Source organism: Ctenopharyngodon idella, chromosome 10, assembly GCF_019924925.1.
Source record: "Ctenopharyngodon idella isolate HZGC_01 chromosome 10, HZGC01, whole genome shotgun sequence".
NCBI classification, from domain to species: Eukaryota; Metazoa; Chordata; class Actinopteri; order Cypriniformes; family Xenocyprididae; genus Ctenopharyngodon; species Ctenopharyngodon idella.
The window spans coordinates 24,687,835-24,711,269 of NC_067229.1; the positions used below are offsets into that span (position 1 = coordinate 24,687,835).

General features: G+C 37.7%; 1 protein-coding gene across 1 annotated transcript in view; it reads left to right on the forward strand.

Moving 5' to 3' along the window:
* wrn (WRN RecQ like helicase) overlaps positions 1–19,828 on the forward strand; it is a 39,936-nt gene extending 20,108 nt beyond the window's left edge. Inside the window, exons 19-36 of the mRNA XM_051910513.1 lie at positions 51–225; positions 467–648; positions 737–838; positions 1,140–1,232; positions 1,317–1,446; positions 1,755–1,925; positions 2,705–2,799; positions 3,501–3,564; positions 3,659–3,744; positions 3,899–3,980; positions 4,191–4,303; positions 5,099–5,213; positions 7,215–7,337; positions 8,178–8,340; positions 8,518–8,642; positions 11,803–11,922; positions 12,239–12,379; positions 18,644–19,828. Of these exons, the coding sequence (XP_051766473.1) occupies positions 51–225; positions 467–648; positions 737–838; positions 1,140–1,232; positions 1,317–1,446; positions 1,755–1,925; positions 2,705–2,799; positions 3,501–3,564; positions 3,659–3,744; positions 3,899–3,980; positions 4,191–4,303; positions 5,099–5,213; positions 7,215–7,337; positions 8,178–8,340; positions 8,518–8,642; positions 11,803–11,922; positions 12,239–12,379; positions 18,644–18,757 (2,194 nt within the window). The 3' untranslated portion in view covers positions 18,758–19,828. The remainder of the gene's footprint in view (positions 1–50; positions 226–466; positions 649–736; positions 839–1,139; positions 1,233–1,316; positions 1,447–1,754; positions 1,926–2,704; positions 2,800–3,500; positions 3,565–3,658; positions 3,745–3,898; positions 3,981–4,190; positions 4,304–5,098; positions 5,214–7,214; positions 7,338–8,177; positions 8,341–8,517; positions 8,643–11,802; positions 11,923–12,238; positions 12,380–18,643) is intronic.
* The last annotated feature ends 3,607 nt before the right edge of the window (positions 19,829–23,435 follow it).

Genomic DNA, 23,435 nt, shown 5'->3' on the forward strand with positions numbered 1-23,435 from the left:
ATTACAAATTCATTTTTAAAATTTAGTTTTTATTTCTCTCTCTCTTTTAGGGGTGGTTTTGAGTTTGAAGGCTCAGCCATTGTGTACTGTCCTTCAAAGAAAGAGGCGGAGCGTGTGACAGCGGCGCTGCATAAGCTGGAAATCCCATGTGGAGTTTATCATGCAGGTCTGAGCATCAAACAGAGGAAAGAAACCCAGCACCAGTTCATGAGAGATGAGATTCAGGTGAAGTCAACTTGTAATGTTCGTCTTGTGCCAGAAACAGAACTCTGCTGAATAGCAGCATGTGCAGTTTGTTTTTGTATTGCCTCTAGTGGTCATATGCTAATGTGCCTAAGGTTGTGGCATCTTATGAACTGGTGAAGATGAGTTAATTTTAGAGTTTTGTTTCAGAAAATGCTCTGGGTGGGGTTTTCTGAAAGTTACAGTACATAACAGTGTTGTTTCTTCATGGTTTCATCCGCAGTGTGTGGTGGCCACTGTGGCGTTTGGGATGGGCATTAATAAATCTGATATCAGGAAGGTCATCCATTACGGAGCTCCCAAAGAAATGGAGTCATACTATCAGGAGATCGGGAGGGCTGGTAGAGACGGGCTGCCCAGCGCCTGTCACGTCTTATGGATGCCTGGAGATATGGCCCTGAATAGGTGACAACTCTCATCTTCATTTTGTTAACTAGCTTAGACTTTTTCTGATGAGCTTGCTGAAAATATATCTGCTTTTGTTTTCCTGAAGATTCATACTCAATCAGTCCAAAAGTGAGCGCTTCAGAGATTACAAAATGGACATGATGGCAAAAATGGAAAAGTATCTAAATTCAACCAAATGCAGACGAAAGTAAGTGAATTTGATTTTGGGTGAATCTCATGATCTCGATCAAGCGAAATAAACACAATTGAATTTTACCAAAAATAAATAAATAAATAAAATGTTCAAATGTATTACAGTAAGTTTAGTGGGAAATATATCAACTTCCTACTCATAATAATGTTATGAATTATTAAAAAAATATTTCTTTATTTTGTTTTTGGCGTGAATGTGACACTTTTACATATTTATAAACACATTCCTGTTGAGATATGATTTCTGTAGTGTAAAGGTGATGATATTTTTGAGCATTGTGTGAATTGTATCGTAGGTTGATATTGTGTCATTTTGAAGACAAGCGTCTGAGGAAAGTGACGTCTGGAATTCTGGGTAGCAGTGAGTGTTGTGATAACTGCAGGACAGGGTGAGTAGATCTGCTCTCTGAGTGTCTTCAGACTGTTCTGATAGTTCATGAAGGATGAGTTATTTTATCTTGTTGTGATGTCAGTGTGAACAGAGGCGATCCAGAGGTGGTCCTAGAGGACTTTGGCTTGTGTGCATATCAGCTGATAAAGGCTGTCAGCACTATGGACGAGAGGTTTGGCATCACAGCGCCCATCCTCTTCCTGCGTGGCTCAGTACGTCAAACACAACATCTGTGAACACCCACTAACATACAAAACCAAACCCTCTGCCTTGATGCTCAGAATGTGGATGAGTTTGTTTTATGTCACTTAATTAAAATCAATTATCAATCCATAAAGTCTTTGCTCAAGATATTTCCATGAAAGGATGCAAAAGGAAAAAGGATCCCTGAAAGATGTTATACTGCATCAATGAGGCCTTTATCTTTTACACATGAGTTAGACCTTTTTAAAATCAGAGCTATAAATGAACATCTGATTTTATCTATTTATGAACATAAATGAAATAATCTTTCTTTTAGAGCTCTCAGCGGGTTCCGGATCACTTTCGGAAGCACTTTCTTTTTGGTATCGGCAGGGAATTCTCAGAAACCTGGTGGAAAGCTCTTGGCAGAGAACTGGTTGCTGAAAAATATCTGATGGAAGCCACAGGCCACAACAAATTCAGCACTCTCTGTAAACTTACACCCAAGGTACTGGCTAAAGATTAGTCATGAACTATTAAGTAAAGCATGTTTCAAGGAGCGTCGCTAGAGGGGGGGAAATGTGGGACTGCAATTTCATCCAAGGGAAAAAGAGAAAAAACGCCCCCCACTTCATGAGACATTGAATTCAGCACGTGGGGGCCCCTTTTATTAGTAGCAGCATGGACTCTGCATTGAATTTATTGTGTGAATGCATTCAAATCTATAAAACTGCCTCTCATGATGGTGGTATTTATGTTAAAATATAAATAGGGGAATTTTTAGGGCCAAGCACACCTATATTATTTGTTGGAGACTGAGTTTCACTACAGTGATACCTACTGATCATGAAATATGAAAGATTGGTACTTTTGCTTAGAACTGTTTACACCTGGTATTAAGATGCGTTTTGGTCGATCGGATCACAAGTAGACGAGGGAGACACATACCCCTTTACACCTGGTGTTTTAATATGTCTCTTTTGTCCACTTTCAACCACTTCTGTCCTGATTTCTTCAAGGGGAGGGTCAATGGGCTATTAATCTAAGTGCTTTTTTTGATTTTTCCATCTAATGGACAACATAAGCTCATGCAATTTACTTCTGGAAGTATCTCTGGAAGTAGTGGAAAGTGGACAAGCTCAAAACATTTTACATTACGTACACAGCTGTATTTAGCGTCGTCCACTTGTGATCCGATCAACCAAACAACATCTTAATACCAGGTGTGCACACTTATGGAAAAAACATTATATATTCATCAAGATCGTATGTGAATATTTGACTCAGGGCAGATCATGGCTGAGTAAAGCTGAAGATGAGAGGAACAGGCAACTCCTGCTGCAGCCCAACAGGGATCTGTTCAGCAGAGTGTGTGTACCGCGGTAAGACCCTCACATCCAATCACAAGTGCTCCAACAACATGCAAACTCATATGTGCACTTTGTAGTTGAGGACACACTGGGTCCATGTGGCAAACCTGAGCCACCTGTCATTTCAGTGCATCATCTATTTCTTTAATTCAGTGTTCATGAGAGGCCATTAACTCAGAATTACATTTATTTTGTGATATCACTGGAACACAGAGCAGACTGCAGATGATTATTTTACATTTGCCATACATCTCTTCTATGCTTGAATAAGTTTATCAATGCTGTGATAAGCCATATGTTGGAGAGCTTAAATGGTACTAGTTTTCTATTGGGTGGGCAGCGCCTACCCGTTGCTACACCTTGTGTAATGAGGTATTTTATCTTTTCTGAATGCAGTCAGTAAATTAGAGGGTTGTGTGCTGTTTGTTATTTTGTTCCATCTGCACAGATTCCAATGCATTCAGTCTAATATTTAGCTTAAATCTAATGAACATTTACATGTTTTTTTTTTTTTCGTTTCGTTTTGTTTTTATCTTCAGTGATTTACATTTTGTTAGCTTTTTTGTCAGTCATGTACTTCATGTAACACTTGAAGGTGTTGTTTTGTAACATTGCAGAAAAGCAGGAGCTGGACATTTTCCTGCTATGCAAAATAGCATGGCACAAAGATCTCTGGATGCATTTTTCATTGTATTCCTGGTTTGTCTTTGCAGGAGAAAAGCAGATCCAGCACATGTTGAGTCTACTGCTTTTAACCTGCAGTCAGATTACACTCGGGTCAGTATCATCCATTAATGAATGCTGAAATATTTCATCTTCCTTTGAATGAACAGTTTCACTTTTAAATGGTTGATTTTATTGTTTTCTGCAGCCCTCTTTTGTTTCTTTTCAGAGGCCAAAGGTCAGTTCTACAGTTGACACCCCTCAGATGGTGGAGAAAGGAGGTTTACCCTCAAGGTATGAATTATACATAAATATTAACTGAAATTTTGACTCCAAATTGGCTTTTTTATTTGATTATGGTTTGTGTATGTTGTTCAAAGGTTTTTACCACTAAATGTGTCACGTCGCAACATTTCTTGGTGTTATGATATTTAATTTTTGTATACAGATCAGCTGCCAGACCAACCCAGATTCACACGGCTGTCAGAGCCCAAACTCCAGCGGTCTCTGCTAGAGAAATCCAGCTACAGGTACTGAATACGAAACAGCTCTGCCAAAGAGTGAGGATGAGCCCAGTGCTGTTATTTATTAATCCTGCTGCGTACTGCTCGCCTTCAGCACCCATCATGTTTCTTATTTCTTAAGGGCAACTGAAAGTTCGCACAGCAGTATATGTTTCTGGAAACAACGGTCAGAATCTGTTTTTCATACTTTTTGTCTTGTTTCTTTTGTTTTTGCAGTCTGAACTGTATGGTAAGCTGGTGTCTGAGCGTCAGAAGTTAGCTAGTCTCAGAGACATCCCACCAGCTCTACTGGCTACCAATAAAATCCTGTTGGACATGGCAAAATTAAGGTAATGTTTGCTTGAAGGATAGGGTTTGATGTCCTTTGGATAGTGTAGGATAGGGTATTTCCCTTAGAGGAGCATTTCCTTTTACTACGGTCACATTTATTGTTGCTCTGTGAAATTTCACTGACAAAATCCAGTCATTCTAACAGGAATCTGTGTGATTGGGAGTTTTGCATGAGATTGAAAAGGTTCCCCATGCAGATAGCACTCATTTTGTCACTTGCTTGGTTTGAAAGTGACTTTTGGTATGAGCTGTGATTTGTACATCACTATACTGTTGACAATAAACAATGGACCGTTTTTTGTGATCGTACTTTAATTGTTAAAAAGCATTTGTACTGTCAATTTAAAGAAAACACACACACACACACACACACACACACACACTTGTATATGTGGTTTACGGGGACTCTCCATAGACGTAATGGTTTTTATACTCTACAAACTGTATATTTTATCCCCCTACACTACCCCTACCCCTAAACCTACCCATCACAGAAAACTGTCTGCTTTTTTTTTATTTAAAAAAAAAAAAACACTGTTTAGTATGTGTTTTTTAAGCCATTTGGTTTACAAGGGCACAGGAAGTGTCCTCATAAACCATGTTTACGTTGTAATACCCATGTCATTATACACATTTGTGTCCTCATAAACCATGTATACAAGAACACACACTCACACACACACTCACACACACACACACACACACAGACACAGTGTTATAAGATGTGATGTTAAACTTAGGCAGGCATGACTGTCATGTCATATTTTGATGCTTCATGTGGACTTCTTTGGCAGGCCGTGCACAACATCCAGCTTAAAACAGGTGGATGGTGTTTCAGAAGCCAAAGCAGCCATGTTAACACCTCTGATTGATGTCATCGTCAGATTCTGTCAGGCACACAGCTTACAGGTACTGCACACTAGGACACTGCTAAACATTGTATATTGTGCACTACTCTTCAAAAGTTTGGGATCAGTAAGTTTTGTTTTGAAAGAAGATTCTTGTGTTCACCAAGGCTGCATTTTGCAATGCTTTTTTTTTTTTTTTTTTGATGCAATTTAATGCATCCTTGCTGAATAAAAGTATTCATTTCTTTAAAAATGTGATTCCAGACTTTTGAACGGTGTGCAAAAATTGTTTGATGTGCAAAAATAATGACTGTAGGTCAAACTTTATGTTAGGTGGCCTTAACTACTATGTACTTAACTATTATATATAATATACTTACTTATATGTACATGTCGGTGCATTTTAGTTACATTTACAATACTTGCATTTAATTAATAGTTGTAGTTACACTGTTAACGTTACCCCTAACTGTAACCCAGTTATTATTATTACCCCAAAAACAATAATTTAAGGCAGGCATGGCAGGGAGTGTATACAATGATAGGACAGGAGAAGAGGAAATCATTTCAGAGTAATCATGGGGATGATGATTTGGCCTTTGCAAATGAGCTGAATATATATAATATATATATATATATATATATATATATATATAATTTTTTTTTTTTTTTTTGTTAGATTTGAAACATCAGATTTTAAAACTGAGCGGAATTTGATTAGACTTCAATTGAATGTAGGGCAGGAGGTAATCATAACATCTGAAGAAGTTTGTAGGACCTTAAAAAGGGTTAATACAAGGAAAGCAGTGGGTCCTGATAAAATAACAGGTAGGGTCCTTAAGGAATGTAGGGAGGAACTTTAGTATTATTTACAGTCATCTGTTTCAAGTGTCTGTGGATACATGCTATGTACCTAGTGCCTGGAAAGTCTCATTTATAGTGCCTGTGCCAAAAATATCAAAACCAGCAGTTTTAAATGATTATCATCAAGTAGCTCTGACATCTACTGTTATGAAGAGTTTTGAAAAAATAGTGTTAGATTGTGTTCTTTGTGAGGTGCAAAACAAACTTGATCCTTTACAATTTGCATATAGGAGGCGGAGGAGTACAGAAGATGCCCTTTTGTATATGCTGCATAGACTCTATTGTCATCTTGATCAACCAAAGCGATATGCCCGTGTTATGTTCATAGATTTCTCATGTGCATTTAACACCATACGACCACATATTCTAAAAAAAATTGTTTAAGCTGGGTGTGAATAGTAGGCGCATTAGATGGGTTGAGTCTTTTCTGACTGATAGATTACAATGTGTTAGGGTAAACTCTGCTTCGTCTTCCCCTATTGTTACCAAATAAATGTGGGAGTGCATAGTCTTTGGGTATTTATTGTTAGTACATAGTTGATAAGGCCACCTAAAATTAAGTGTGACCTGACTGTATATTGCAAAAAAAATTACTGTTCTCAAACAGGTTTCCTAAATCTCACCTCAAACAGATGTTCACAGAGTGGCAGTCTTCAACCTACCAATGACTTAAAGTTGTCACTGCAAATTCAACTGGCATATGAAAGTATTTTAACATTCAGAAAATTATACGCTTCATCTTTATGCACTTACGGTTGTGGTGTATTATGAAAATATTCACAGCTAAAGAGTGTTGATATAATGTGTATATTTTCAGTACAGCACAGTCTTGAGTGCCTCATTTCTCTTTGAAAAATTACTATAACAAATTGAAAGGACATAACATTTCTACATAACATTTAAAAAAAAAAAAATTAATCAAATTGAATGGTGTCTGCCTTCACTAGTAGATCTAGTGTTAACTAAGGTTAATAGTTGGTTTCAGTGAGACACAGTAGCTGCTAAACAGCTGTTTCACGTCACAGCTGTCACAGTTCACCACTGGAACATTGGATTGGCCAGTCAGCATCCAGGACCACGTCCATCCATTTTATAGTGGATCTTACTGGCTCCAATTGCTTCTCTCAGGGCTTGTGGGTTGATTTATTATTTTCAGGATGAAGCGTTATAGTGTATGATGAGTTGTTCTGTGAATCAGGTGGATGTTTCCTCCAGCGCTGCTCCACCTGTCCAAACAGCCGGCGTAGGTTCTGTGTGTCAGTCTCTGCCGGATAGTGTCTCTGTCACTTATAGACTGTTCCAGATGGAGTACAAGAGCATGGTATGACATTCACTTCCTATTACTCACCTCTAGTGCATGGTTTTTTTTTTTCTGACATTTTATTATTATTATTATTATTATTATTATTATTATGCCCAATGTCCATCAAGTGAAAAACATAGCAGTATACCTGGGTCAATGACAAATAAGGATGTCAGAGAAGATGAAAAGCAACAATTAAATAAAATTACGTCCAACAATGCACAAAAATTAGTTGGGGTTAAAAAAAGGAAAATTGTTTGGATGTGTGAGAGACAGAAAATAATGTACAAAGATGCAAAACAGAAGATAAGCAGCTTGAGTGTGAAGCAGCAGCAGTTGCTAAATATGCATCCAGGACAATAGGTGTCTGGCCACTGGGAAAACATAAAAGGGTTAGTTCACCCAAAAATGAAAATTCTCACCCTCATGTTGTTCCAAACCTGTAAGACTTTCGTTCATCTTCGGAGATCTTTTTGATGAAATTTGAGAGCTTTCTGTCCCTCCATAGACAGCTTATGGAACTGAAACTTTGATGCTTCAAAAAGTTCATAAAGAGATCGTAAAACTAATCCATATGAATCGAGCGGTTTAGTCCAAATTTTCTGAAGAGACACAATAGCATTATATGATGAACAGATTTAATTTAGGCTTTTATTCACATATAAACATTCATTAACTCACACATCATCATGAATGGTTTTAGAAAAGATGTATTTAAGTCACTGTCTGTTAAATTAATTGCATTACCACGTTTTTAAATCAGTTTTGGAAGAATAAACTGAGCGCCATGTCATTGAGCCGGTATGTTTTTCTGGTGAAGCAGCAGTTGTTTGACGTGTTTGTGTTTGTCTTGTGTAGAGGCAAGTAGCAGACGCTCGGTCTCTGCCCATGGCAGTGGTGGAGTCTCATCTGCTGCAGGCGCAGAAGATGGGCTGTGCTGTGGACACGGACAGAGCTGGACTCTCAGCATCTGTCTATAACATCATCAGAAAAAACATCGCCTCTCCTCCAGCCAGCTCAGGTTAAACACATCTCACCCCAAAACAACCCACTATCTAAAAGTGTTGTTGTTGGTTTTTTTGTTTGTTTGTTGTTTTTAAAGAAGCTATTTTTGGGCCTCTATTTTTGAATTTGTTCAAAAATCACATGATGCTGCTGAATTATATTAATAAATAATGAATCTTTTATTCCTGAACAGATCTGAGTGATTTTAAAGCAATCCGCTCTCGTGTTCCTGAAGATATCAGTAACTTCCTGCTCAGGCTGGCGGTTTATGAACTCCAAAGAGAAGCACATCATGACATCAGCTGGATAGAGCCGCTGGTGTGTTTCACTCCTGTCACTCTTAACTCCAGGAGAGATGCATTGGATTGAAATCATTTTGTATTAGTTGAAATTTTTTTTTCGTAATCATGTGTACAGGTGCTGGTCATATAATTAGAATGTCATCAAAAAGTTGATTTATTTCACTAATTCCATTCAAAAAGTGAAACTTGTATATTATATTTATTCATTACACACAGACTGATATATTTCAAATGTTTATTTCTTTTAATTTTGATGATTATAACTGACAACTAAGGAAAATCCCAAATTCAGTATCTCAAAAAATTTGAATATTGTGAAAAGGTTCAATATTGAAGACACCTGGTGCCCCACTCTAATCAGCTAATTAACTCAAAACACCTGCAAAGGCCTTTAAATGGTCTCTCAGTCTAGTTCTGTAGGCTACACAATCATGGGGAAGACTGCTGACTTGACAGTTGTCCAAAAGACGACCATTGACACCTTGCACAAGGAGGGCAAGACACAAAAGGTCATTGCAAAAGAGGCTGGCTGTTCACAGAGCTCTGTGTCCAAGCACATTAATAGAGAGGTGAAGGGAAGGAAAAGATGTGGTAGAAAAAAGTGTACAAGCAATAGGGATAACCACACCCTGGAGAGGATTGTGAAACAAAACCCATTCAAAAATGTGGGGGAGATTCACAAAGAGTGGACTGCAGCTGGAGTCAGTGCTTCAAGAACCACTACGCACAGACGTATGCAAGACATGGGTTTCAGCTGTCGCATTCCTTGTGTCAAGCCACTCTTGAACAACAGACAGCGTCAGAAGCGTCTCGCCTGGGCTAAAGACAAAAAGGACTGGACTGCTGCTGAGTGGTCCAAAGTTATGTTCTCTGATGAAAGTAAATTTTGCATTTCCTTTGGAAATCAGGGTCCCAGAGTCTGGAGGAAGAGAGGAGAGGCACACAATCCACGTTGCTTGAGGTCCAGTGTAAAGTTTCCACAGTCAGTGATGGTTTGGGGTGCCATGTCATCTGCTGGTGTTGGTCCACTGTGTTTTCTGAGGTCCAAGGTCAACGCAGCCGTATACCAGGAAGTTTTAGAGCACTTCATGCTTCCTGCTGCTGACCAACTTTATGGAGATGCAGATTTCATTTTCCAACAGGACCTGGCACCTGCACACAGTGGCAAAGCTACCAGTACCTGGTTTAAGGACCATGGTATCCCTGTTCTTAATTGGCCAGCAAACTCGTCTGACCTTAACCCCATAGAAAATCTATGGGGTATTGTGAAGAGGAAGATGCAATATGCCAGACCCAACAATGCAGAAGAGCTGAAGGCCACTATCAGAGCAACCTGGGCTCTTATAACACCTGAGCAGTGCCACAGACTGATCGACTCCATGCCACGCCGCATTGCTGCAGTAATTCAAGCAAAAGGAGCCCCAACTAAGTATTGAGTGCTGTACATGCTCATACTTTTCATGTTCATACTTTTCAGTTGGCCAAGATTTCTAAAAATCTTTTCTTTGTATTGGTCTTAAGTAATATTCTAATTTTCTGAGATACTGAATTTGGGATTTTCATTAGTTGTCAGTTATAATCATCAAAATTAAAAGAAATAAACATTTGAAATATATCAGTCTGTGTGTAATGAATGAATATAATATACAAGTTTCACTTTTTGAATGGAATTAGTGAAATAAATCAACTTTTTGATGATATTCTAATTATATGACCAGCACCTGTATATTTGGCTGAAATGGTGGTGTTAGTGCACCAGCAGAGGGCAGCACAGTGCTGTCACTTTTGGATTTGTTTGTTTTTATCAGAGCAACTGATATACTGATCACTGCTGATGGTTTGTCAACTCTTTCCACTTCATCTGTGCTGAGGATTATTCATGGTGTCTGATATGTGCAAATGCTGAAGTTTACTATGACCTTTTACCTCTTAGTTTTATTATCTCAAAAATCATGTACCAGAAAAATTCAAGGTCTTAAATGATAAATAATATATGTTGGTGCATTCAAGTCCTCCTGGGAAGTTCGTATTTACGAGGTGGGAAGTCATGTTTATGACGGCAGGTGCGTTCAAGTCACTTTTGTCGGAGTAAGATGGCAGTGTAACTTCTTTTAATTAATTACACAAAAATTCTACTTTTAGAAAATGAAACATAAAGAAGGTACAGAAGGTGGTTTTCGTGTTTTTTTTTGTTTTGTTTTTGTTTTTTTTTAATAATTTATGAAGCCAGTGTAAACTTCATCTTTACATATTATATTGTTATATTATAATGCTGTCATATTTTGTGCAGGCAATTAGCTTACATTATTGTAAATAGAAAAGTCTGACAATGTCACTGCTAAATACCTATTAGTATTATGGTATTCCTCCATGCTTCTCACTGACACACCCCCAACTCGTACAGATCGTGGCTTAAAGAAACTCCTGAGCTTCTCACTCATATTTACGACATTGTGGTGCCGTTCATGTGTGTTCAGTTCGTAAATACGATCTTTCTGACATGACTTGAACGTACCATAAGTCAATACCTGCCATCTGTGTGCTGATTCAGGAAACACACTGTATTCAGAGAATTCTGCAGTGTGGCATAACATAATCTGTCTAAAACTACTTTATAAAATTAGATGTGCAGCTCATATTGATAGAAACTAAATTGAATATTTGTATTTTACTTAATTATTTGTGTGCATAGAAAGCACTTTTCCTTACATGTTTTATCCTAAAACCATATTAGTAACATTCACACCCATGCTGTTTGTCAGAATTGATAATTTATAGCCATGTCTGATGACAGTTACTGTGGCGTATTCTCAGCTGTGTTGAGCTCTGACATAAAGACACAGCATCTGCTGTGTCTCTCAGACTGATTACGGCAGACCTACTTTATTTTTCTTAGCCATCATCCCAGCATGCCTCATCTCCAGATGTAGCGTCATTGGCTTCTGCAGCTGTAGTATATACATGTTTCACAGAAGCCTCTGCTAGATTTGATGATAATATTGTTTTACCACTGATGTCTTATAGTAAAGGTTTTGTAGATGTTTTATGCAATTACTTGCTTGCTTCCATGCTTGTGTAGGTTATGTTCTTTGATGGTCACGTTAGCAGGTGTATGAGTTCCTGAGATGCCAGTGTGCAGGGATCAAATGCCAACAGATGTGTTTCATTGTTTATAGGATAAATCAGCGACTGCAGACAGACCTGGTGTTAAACATGTGTTTGAAAAGTCACAGCTCGATTCAGATGTCATGGACACGAGTGAAGATGAGCTCTTCATCAGTATTCCCATGCCGCAGGTGACAGACATCTCAGTTTTTCTGCTTATGTGCGCACATGATCTCTGAAATCAGTGCATATGCTGATAGACGTCATTTGAAAAGCTGATCTTTCATTAGTTCTGATATCTAGTCTACCTTCTGTACAGATATTTTTTTATATCTGTTTGTCCCAGGATCAATGCGGTCATGCATGTAGGTCAGAGGGAATATTATATTAGATTCAAATGATTAATACTGCGTTTGTAAACATACTTAGTGATTGAACAAAATGGGATTAAACATTAATGTTTAGTTTCTGATTGCAGTTGAGGTAAATCTCTGTTGGTGTGTACAGGATGATCACTGCTTGGGCAAAGATGTCCGTCTGACGTCATGTGACCCTGGTCCTCAGAGCAGTGGAATGGTTCTGGCCTCCTGGAACCAGGACAACCTGGATAAGGACACGCAAGATCTCTTCAGCGATTCACCTGTGAAGGTATATTTTAAGGCTCAGATCTGATAAATAATTTTCTGATAAACACATGATTCAAAGAATGATACACTCGTGTTCAAAAGTTTGAAATTAGTACAATTTTTTAAAAATAAGTACTTTTATTCATCAAGGATGCTTTAAATTGGTGAAAAGTGTCAGTAAAGATAATTTTTTTTTTTTTTTTTAATTATATTTCAAATAAGAGCACATTAAATTAATCAAGTCACAGTAAAGACATTTGTTACAAAAAAGTTTAAAATAAATGCTTGAACTTTCTATTCGTCAAAAAAAGTTTCCACAAAAGCAGCACAACTGTTTTCAACATTGATAATAATAATTAGAAATGTTTCTTGAGCATCAAATCATGAAGACTGAAGACTGAAAAGTTCAGCTTTGATTACAGGAATAAATTACATTTCACTAGAAATATTTCACTACAAAATGGTTATTTTAAATTGTAATCATATTTCACATGTTGTTGTTCACATTATTGTTTTTGCTGTATTTTTTTTCTGTGAAAAAGAAACATTTAAAAATCGTACCAATCCCAAACTTTTGATCGGCAGTGCATTAACTTAGCAGGCACGGTCGCTAAATGAAACAGACACCAGAGAGACGAATGAATACATGTACATTACAAACACTATAGAATCTCAAAATACCCTTAACATCCATCGCCATCTTGACCTCATGTTTGGTAAAAAAAGATTAATGCAATTTTCACTTTACATGTATTAATACAGTGCTCCGTGTAAATGAGTACACCCCCTTTGAAAAGTAACATTTTAAACAATATCTCAATGAACACAAAAACAATTTCCAAAATGTTGACAAGACTAAGTTTAATATAACATCTGTTTAACTTATAACATGAAAGTAAGGTTAATAATATAACTTAGATTACACATTTTTCAGTTTTACTCAAATTAGGGTGATGCAAAAATGAGTACACCCCACAACAAAAACTACTACATCTAGTACTTTGTATGGCCTCCATGATTTTAATGACAGCACCAAGTCTTCTAGGCATGGAATGAACAAGTTAGCGACATTTTGCAACATCTATCTTTCCATTCTTCAAGAATGACTTCTTTTAGAGACTGGATGCTGGATGGAGAGTGATGCTCAACTTGTCTCTTCAGAATTTCCCATAGGTGTTTGATTGGGTTCAGATCAGGAGACATACTTGGCCACTGAATCACTTTCACCCTGTTCTTCTTCAGAAATCCAACAGTGGCCTTAGATGTGTGTTTAGGATCATTGTCATGTTGGAAAAGTGCACGACGACCAAGGGCACGGAGTGATGGTAGCATCTTCTCTTTCAGTATAGAGCAGTACATCTGTGAATTCATGATGCCATCAATGAAATGCAGCTCCCTGACACCAGCAGCACTCATGCAGCCCCACATAAGGACACTGCCACCACCATGTTTCACTGTAGGCACCATGCATTTTTCTTTGTATTCCTCACCTTTGCGACGCCATACAGTTTTGAATCCATCAGTTCCAAAAACATTTATCTTGGTCTCATCACTCCAGAGTATAGAGTCCCTGTAATCTTCATCTTTGTCAGCATGGGCCCTGGCAAACTCTAGGCGGGCTTTTTTGTGCCTGGGCTTTAGGAGAGGCTTCTTTTGTGGACGGCACCCATGCATGCCATTCCTCTGCAGTGTACGCCATATTGTGTCACGGGAAATAGTCACCCCAGTTTGGCTTTCTACTTCTTAAGATAAATCAGCATGCAAATTCACTGCAGTTTCTTCAACCCTTCTCATCAGAAGACACTCCTGTTGTCACGTCCACTTTCATGGACGACCTGGACATCTCTGTGAGATGGTTGCAGTTCCATCTTTTTTTAAATTTTTGTACCACTTTTGCTACAGTATTCTGACTGATAAGTAAAGCTTTGCTGATCTTCTTGTAGCCTTCACCTTTCTGGTGTAAAGAAATTATTTTCTTTCTCAGGTCTTGTGACATTTCTCTTCCATGTGGTGCCATTGCTGACAGCATGAAATGGGAAGGGGTTTTAACACCCTTTTATAGTCAACTGTCTGCTGGACACCAGTGTAATGAATAATTAGACTCATCTGTGGTTGAATTCTTGTTAAATTAAACATTTGTAGTCTAAAATTTAGCTTTGCACCAGAGACTTTCAGTGGGTGTACTCATTTTTTGAGTAAAACTGAAAATTTTGTTCTCTAAGTTATATTATTAACCTTGCTTTCATGTTATAAGTTAAACAGAATTAATATAAAACTTAGTCTTGTCAACATTATGGAAATTGTTTTTTTGTTCATTGAGATATTGTTTAAAATGTTACTTTTCAAAGGGGGTGTACTCATTTACGCTGAGCAATGTAATAGAAAATGTACAAAGATAAATTTCTATTTGGTCTGTATTAAAATAAAAAAGTAAAATGTTTTATCATGTAGTTCACATGAAAAAACGTGAAACGAGTCTAGGATACTATGAAGTAGGGACAATGTACAGTCAGTCAGTCATTACAAAATAACCTAGACAAGGGACCGGTCATGAAAATTATTATAAAAACATTTTTTTGTTTTTATTGACATTAGGGCTGGGCGATAAAACGATAACGATATGTATCGCGATAGACACGTGATCGATATCAATAAAAAATGTGTTCGATAAAACGTTCGATATTTTTTTTATTCTTCGTCGGAAGAAAACAGAGGTTGCGAAGCAAGTTTGGTTGCATTAACAAAGGCACTCGCTCTCTGGTAACCTAGCAACGTAGGGAGTGACACGCTAACAGCCAATCATGTAACAGTATCAAGTTTGGTTGCGCCATATCGTTGTCTCGTGCTGGTCTGCTGGATTCCTCTTCAGTAACCGGCAACTGATAAGCAGAAAATGAGTGCCGCAGCAAGCGAGGAAATTGTAAATAAAAGAGGAAATGTCAGCTCGCCAGTATGGCAGTTTTTTGGATATTATAAGTCTGACCGTAGTCAGACCAATGTCGTCTGCAAATTATGCAAGACTGGTAATACCACGAACTTGATGTACCACCTTAGCCGTGCTCACCCTTTGGAGCACAGCCGTATTCAACCAACAACATCTGTAGCTGCAACACCGCACAACATTTTAATTATTTGAGTTTTCTATGGTTGTTGACATTTCTGTCTTAATAACTGAGGGGATTATGATCAGAGGAAGGTTAAGTTTAAAATAAAAATGTTTAAATGTAATATATTTTTCTCCTGGTCCTTATTTTAAATGGGTCAGAAAAAATTATCAATAATTATCGATATCGACCGATATGAAACACTGATATCGTGATACAGTTTTCAGCCATATCGCCCAGCCCTAATTGACATCATTATTGAATGTAAACATTTAAAATAAAACCTCTGAATTCCCTACATTGCTACTGAGTGAAATTTATATTTTGTACAAAACCATATTGGGTACAGCATTGTTTGCTTATTTATTTATTTATTTATTTATTATTATAAAACTACGGATACACGCAAAAGGAATTGAAAATCCTTGTGAAAAGGTTCTTGGAAAAAAGTGACAAGTAGAATTATCTGAAATATGTATAGACTGTATAAAACACTTGAACTTTAGTAATGTTCAGTAATTTCTGAACACTGTGTGACTATGATTGTAACATGGATGCTGTTTTTGATGAATGCGGCACCTTCAGACTTAAAACAACTCATCACATGATGTTAACACAGACGTTTTTTAGGCTGTAATCTGAATCCTAACCCTTGGTTTAGGTGTAATCCTGTCTGCTAGAATCATTGAACATCAGACACCCTCCCCTGAAGTGATGAGCGCTGTGCGCTGCTTTAGCGTGAGCCAACTGTCTTTAACCTCTGCTTGACCTTTGACACGCACCATTACCCGAAACCTCCCCTTGTAAGCTCAAAGCCATTAAGGTCATAAGGTTGTGACCTGTGTCACTGCGCTTCACGTCTGATCTTCAGGAGTGCGGGAGGTGTGACAGGATGAAGAAGATTTTATACTTTTGGCCCATGTTTCTAAAAACAATGTTTCTTAAAACAACAAAGGAAAAAGGCAAAATGAAGTTTTAATTATTAATAAGACAATGTAATAATGCTACTTCGGTAACACTTTATTTTAGGGTCTTTTAACTAGTTGATTATTAGCATGCATATTATTAGAATATTGGCTGTTTATTAGTACTTATTAAGCACATATTAATGCCTTATTCTCCATGAACTTATTCTACATTCTTAATCCTACCCAATACCTAAACTTAACAACTAACTTACTAACTATTAATAAACAGTAAATTAGGATTTTATTGAGGGAAAAGTCATAGTTAATAGTGAATATGTGTTCCCTATACTTAAGTGTTACCACTACTTATTAAGACTAATATATTAATGTTAATTTTTGTGTGCATGGTTCAGGTCTTTTCCAGTAAATTCCAGCCATTACTGTCTAGTGTGCATCTCTCTAACCTGTTAACATGGACCTTAATGGTGATAGAAGCTTGTTTAAAGAGCACGTCCATCATTGCTCTTTTGTCCTGCAGTGACACGAGCCTGTAGTTCGATATGAGATCATTAGGGCGTCTCAAAACACACCCTCCCTGATGTCCCCTCGCCCACTCTGGAGTGACACAAATGATTTAACATGAAGACTGAACAGATTGCAAGACAGGGAGATAAGAAGAGCTGGCTGGAAGGAAATGAAGTTTGGAGAGACCCATAAATGGCTTATGAGGAATTGTGATGGATGTTAATCCGATGGTGGGCAGCGTGGGGTTTTCCTCTGTTGATGCAGCTGTCTGCGTCATGTAAGCCTTCTTACCCAGTATCTTCTCATTGCTGTGGCTGTAACTTAAAGGTACACCCTCTAAAAAACAAAACTGCATGCATTTTGCAGAAGAACATTGTTTTGGTTGTGCTTCAGCTCTGCATGACTGTGCAGATGAATATGAGCCTTCACAATAGATAATGCTTTACAATGAACTCTGTTAGAGAGCTTCATATGGCAATTCATCAGTTCAATAAAATACCTTACTCACCTGTTGAGTAATAAATGTGCCATCTCCTTTTACAACATTTCAAATCCCTCAGTTCTCAGCATCTCCGAAAAGCCAAGCCAATGTTTATTCTGGTTTTATTACGAGCTCTGTCTCGTTCTCTTTTTGCCAGCTGACTCTCCTTTGTTCGGCGTTTGTTTAAAACAGGTAATTCCTTGGAGTTTGGAGATTTAGCTGCTCCATGTCAACTTTTCTTGCTCATTTTGACAACTAACCTATGCCACTCCCACACCAGATACGCATCAAAGTAGCCTGAGCAACTTTTCTCTATTTACAGATATGACGAGAGACACATTGGAGAGAGATGCATGTATGCAATTTCCCGCAAAAACCTTGACAGGTCTAAAAAATAAACACTTATAATAGGCTTACCATAGTGAATCAGGGTAAGACAAGAACACGTTTTGGAAGAAGGATGTTGACTATATTGTTAATTTTGAACAACAAAAAAGTGACAGTGCAAGCCAAACACTGATTCAGTTTGTGTGTTCAAAAACACTTTTCAAATCATAGAATTTGCCAACAGTGTTATAAATTTTGCCTCTTAAGCTCAAACAAGAGCAAGTAAACAGACTATGAATGTTGAGGCGGGATGTCTGTCCCTGTAGCTGCCATTACGATTTCTTTTATTCATATATATGCACAAGCCATTGATGTTGACTAATCCTGTTTCTTACGCATACAATATAAGATTAAACTTGGGCCATTGTAATAGTGTCAGATTCAGTCTTAACAGTGATGCTTTTTGGTGTAATGATCTTGTCCTTTCAAAATCACCATATAGAGAATTGATGTGAGCAAGCTGTTGGAGCAAGCTTCTTCTTCAAATCTTTGTAATTATGTGGTTTTAAAAGTTGAAACTTATAAAAAAATATATGAAACAGAGGCCAGCTGCTAAGAGCTGTGCAGATAAAACTCTTTAACCCCCCTCGCCTGAGAGTAGGACCAGTTACACTACCAACGTTTACATGCACCTAAATAATACGCTTAACCTCAATCGATCCAAATGAAATTTTGATTGAACCCAAAGGGGTGGTGTAAACCCAAAAAAATCAGAGATGCGTATGGTTACGTGCATTTTATGTCTTATGAACGTACATGTTTATTTAAATCTCACGTCTTATGAACTGCCCTCAAGAGGCGCACATACAACTGATGCTAAAGGCGTAATTGTCTTTTGAGCAAAATTAACAATTAGCTGATGGTTATCTTTGTTTCCACAGACTGCGAGTCAGCCTACGAAGAGAAAACTACCGGATTGGGCTGAACGACCAAACGCCACAGTAACTGCTGCTACTGAGAAGAAAACCAAAAAGAAGAAAGGACTTTTTGGTTGACACTCTTGGGTCTTACTAAGCTGTTTAATGTACATTTTGATATTTTGTACAAGATTTTTTTTTTTTTTTTTTTTTTATAAATGCCTCTGAATACTGATATAATCTAGTTCTACGAGAGTGTTTTCTCATTATTTGTCTGCATTTGTTGTCAAGGCTACTGTTGTTAGTGAAGGGGATCAACAGCTTGAACTCCTCTAGGTGTTTTTCAGAATTCTCACAGGTCCACACAATAGTCAGGGACTCTTTCTTGATTTGTGCATATCATGTTTCTGATTCCATGAGTGGCCTAGAGCTGAACGCTACTGGCTTCCACCTGTCGTTGTGGAAACACTCCTCCCAGAATTCCCGCCAACTCCCAGACCTCAAAAAACAGGGAGTTTTACCAACTGTTGTCGGGACTTTATTTCATTAATTTGTTCATTCCTGGGCATAAATATTAAGTAAATAATTAAAGAACTGACCAGAAATTATACGATTTTTGAAAGTTGAGATTGCCAAGTTATTGCCAGTTGTTTATTGTCAAGGAGTAAATTGGTTTGTTAAAACAAACAAAAATGTACAGATAAAAAAAACAAAAAAAACACCTGTAGTTAATACACTACTGATGCAATTTCAGTTAAATGTTTCACTGCTCCCTGTGAAGCAGTGATTTTGCATTTGACTTATGCTTCCTGTTATTGATGCAGCACATTCACAGAGCAGCATGTGTGTGTCAGCCCTGTAAAATTCAGTTTACTAAACAGGAGTAAAGTGCAGGCTTTTATTGTCCGTTCTGTGTCTGTCTTCTGCCACAATTTTCCCCACCATATTAAATACTTCCATTCACAAGTTGCTTTCCAAAACCTTTCCAAACTTTCCCCATCATCATCATCATCCCCAAAACCTGTCAGTTTTGCTCTGGTAGGACATTCAACTGATGCTCCTGAGCACTTCTCTAAGTCTGTCTATGTCTAACATTTGGAACAGGTTTAGCACAACAGTAAATGATTTTGTGCCCTTAACCAGTGTAAATCATTGTTTTGTATAAAAATGTAACAAAAACAATCAAATAATTAAAGAGATGTAACTGTACCTGTATCTGGGGGGAAACTGAGTGCCATGAGCCAGGATCCAACACAGTCAGATCTGAAATGCTGTGAGCACCTTTGAGGTTTCAGCTGCAAAAAATTCTTTCACTGCCCTAAATGGACATAAGATGGCATGAATGTACACATTAACATTTCATACATATGGGACAGAAGTTCATTATAGATAAAAGAACAAAGCTTAAGTGACATTCACACCACCAGAGACGTTGCCGCTGTATGTCGCTAGTCTCTATACTGTGAAGTCACTTCTGGGCATTCCTATTGCTGTCGCATTAAAGTCAATTCAAATTTGTATAGCGCTTTTCAATACGCATTCTTTCAAAGCAGCTTCACAGAAAATCATGATGTTAATGATGTAATCTACATGCATTATAGTCATATTTAACAGATTAGAGCTGGGCAATATTGTAGTTTACATTTTGCGATGATACAAACAATCAAGCAGTTGAGATTTGCTATATAGTAAATTTATCACCCTGTATGTGAGTATACTGTATGTATGTGAATAAAGCTGGACATACTTGTATATCCAACTTTATATAAAGAGCTGGCTGATAATATGGTTACATTTTGCAATGCTAAAAGCAACCAAGCATGTTACTGGTAAACTGCACGTCTGAACCTATCTTTAGGAAATGTGATCACATAATATTGAAACTAAGATGTTCTAATTTGACTAGGAATTAATTTTCTTGTCTATAAAAAAGTAGCATTCTGCTGTTGAAGAGTATTATGCAATTTACAGCAGTGCTAGTGTATTAAATCATAAACCAGATATACAGTGCTCAGCGTAAATGAGTACACCCCCTTTGAAAAGTAACATTTTAAACAATATCTCAATGGACACAAAAACAATTTCCAAAATGTTGACAAGACTAAGTTTTATATAACATCTGTTTAACTTATAACATGAAAGTAAGGTTAATAATATCATTTAGAGAACAAACTTTTCAGTTTTACTCAAATTAGGGTGATGCAAAAATGAGTACACCCACTGAAAGTCTCTGGAGCAAATTTTAGGCTACAAATGTCTAATTTGACTATAAAAGGCTGTTAAAACCCCTTCCCATTTCATGCTGTCAGCAATGGCACCACATTAAAAAAGAGAAATGTCACAAGACCTGAGAAAGAAAATAATTTCTTTACACCAGAAAGGTGACAGCTACAAGAAGATCAGCAAAGCTTTACTTATCAGTCAGAATACTGTAGCAAAAGTGGTACAAAAATATAAAAAAGATGGAACTGCAACCATCTCACAGAGACGTCCAGGTTGTCCACGGAAGTGAACACCTCGACAGGAGCATCTTCTGATGAGAAGGGTTGAAGAAAATCGGCATGCAAGTTCACTGCAGTTATCTAAAGACGTAGAAAGCCAAACTGGGGTGACTATTTCCCGTGACACAATACGGCGTACACTGCAGAGGAATGGCATGCATGGGTGCCGTCCACAAAAGAAGCCTTTCCTAAAGCCCAGGCACAAAAAAGCCCGCCTAGAGTTTGCCAGGGCCCATGCTGACAAAGATGAAGACTACAGGGACTCTATACTCTGGAGTGATGAGACCAAAATAAATGTTTTTGGAACTGATGACTTCAAAACTGTATGGTGTGGCAAAGGTGAGGAATACAAAGAAAAATGCATGGTGCCTACAGTGAAACATGGTGGTGGCAGTGTCCTTATGTGGGGCTGCATGAGTGCTGCTGGTGTCAGGGAGCTGCATTTCATTGATGGCATCATGAATTCACAGATGTACTGCTCTATACTGAAAGAGAAGATGCTACCATCACTCCGTGCCCTTGGTCGTCGTGCACTTTTCTAACATGACAATGATCCTAAACACACATCTAAGGCCACTGTTGGATTTCTGAAGAAGAACAGGGTGAAAGTGATGCAGTGGCCAAGTATGTCTCCTGATCTGAACCCAATTGAACACCTATGGGAAATTCTGAAGTTGAGCATCACTCTCCATCCAGCATCCAGTCTCTAAAAAAAGTCATTCTTGAAGAATGGAAAGATAGATGTTGCAAAATGTCGCTAACTTGTTCATTCCATGCCTAGAAGACTTGGTGCTGTCATTAAAAATCATGGAGGCCATACAAAGTACTAGATGTAATAGTGTTTGTTGTGGGGTGTACTCATTTTTGCATCACCCTAATTTGAGTAAAACTGAAAAATGTGTAATCTAAATTATATTATTAACCTTACTTTCATGTTATATTAAACTTAGTCTTGTTAACATTTTGGAAATTGTTTTTGTGTTCATTGAGATATTGTTTAAAATGTTACTTTTCAAATGGGGTGTACTCATTTACGCTGAGCACTGTACAATATATAAATACACATTTTAACAATCTACTGCAAGCTCGCATTCGGATCTGCCTCTAACAAATCAACAGCCGATGAATAGAACCAAGTTCCCGTCCTAATTTTTTTCTTTTTTGGTGATTTGTTTAATGCTGAAAATGGAAGAAAAGGTCTATCACTACTTCCATTTCATCACAACTTTAAGAAAATAAATGATGATTTTTGATGACTTAAGAATTTTTAAAGAATTGCTCTTAGGAACATTCTTAACTCTTATCATTTATTTTTCTTAAGATGGTTTTCATCTGGCCCCTCATCACCTTACTGAAGAAATAGCCCGCCGGGACCTTCACCTTCCCAAACTTGTCCACGTGCCATGTTCATGGCACTGAAAATATTTGTGCAGGTCAACAGGCTGAGCCACATTGGTGAACAGTATCTCAGGAACTGCCTAAAGCTCTCTGTGAAATCCACAAAACTCTTTGTAGTTGCAAATACGGTGCATCCGTTGTCAGTTTTACATAGCTGAATCTCTTTGATGCAACTGGCCACAGAATTATGCCTGCCTTTCATGACACTGATGTTGTCGCTGATGAACATTACCACATTGATGATGATTTACAAAAGCTAACTTTGGGCAAGGTAAAAATTGTACAGCTAAGTAAACCATTTTTCTGCAGCAGATTGGCGGCAGCAATCTGATGTCATGCATTGCCTTGGTTTGGTTGCATTCATACCACTGGAGCGGGTGACGGAGGGAAACTCACACTCTTAAGAAAAATCTAAACAGTATCAAATTAGGGTTCTTTGGCTTGTAACAATAGCAGAACCCATTTGGTGCTATTTGGAGATCTGAAAATGGCTGTGCACCGATGCTCCCAATCCATCCTGATGGAGCTTGAGAGGTCCAGCAAAGAAGAATGGGAGAAACTGCCCAAAAATAGGTGGCAAGCTTGTAGCATCATACTCAAAAAGACTTGAGGCTGTAATTGGTGCCAAAGGTGCTTCAACAAAGTATTGAGCAAAGGCTGTTAATACTTATGTACATGTGATTTTTTTTTTTTTTTTTTTTAATTTGCAAAGATTTCAAACAAACTTCTTTCACGTTGTCATTATGGGGTATTGTTTGTAGAATTTTGAGAAAAATAATGAATTTAATCCATTTTGGAATAAGGCTGTAGCATAACAAAATGTGGAAAAAGTAAAGCACTGTGAATACTTTCCAGATGCACTGTACATGTTCTGTTAAACTACAAAGAGAAAAAGAGTAGGAAACTAGTTACAAATT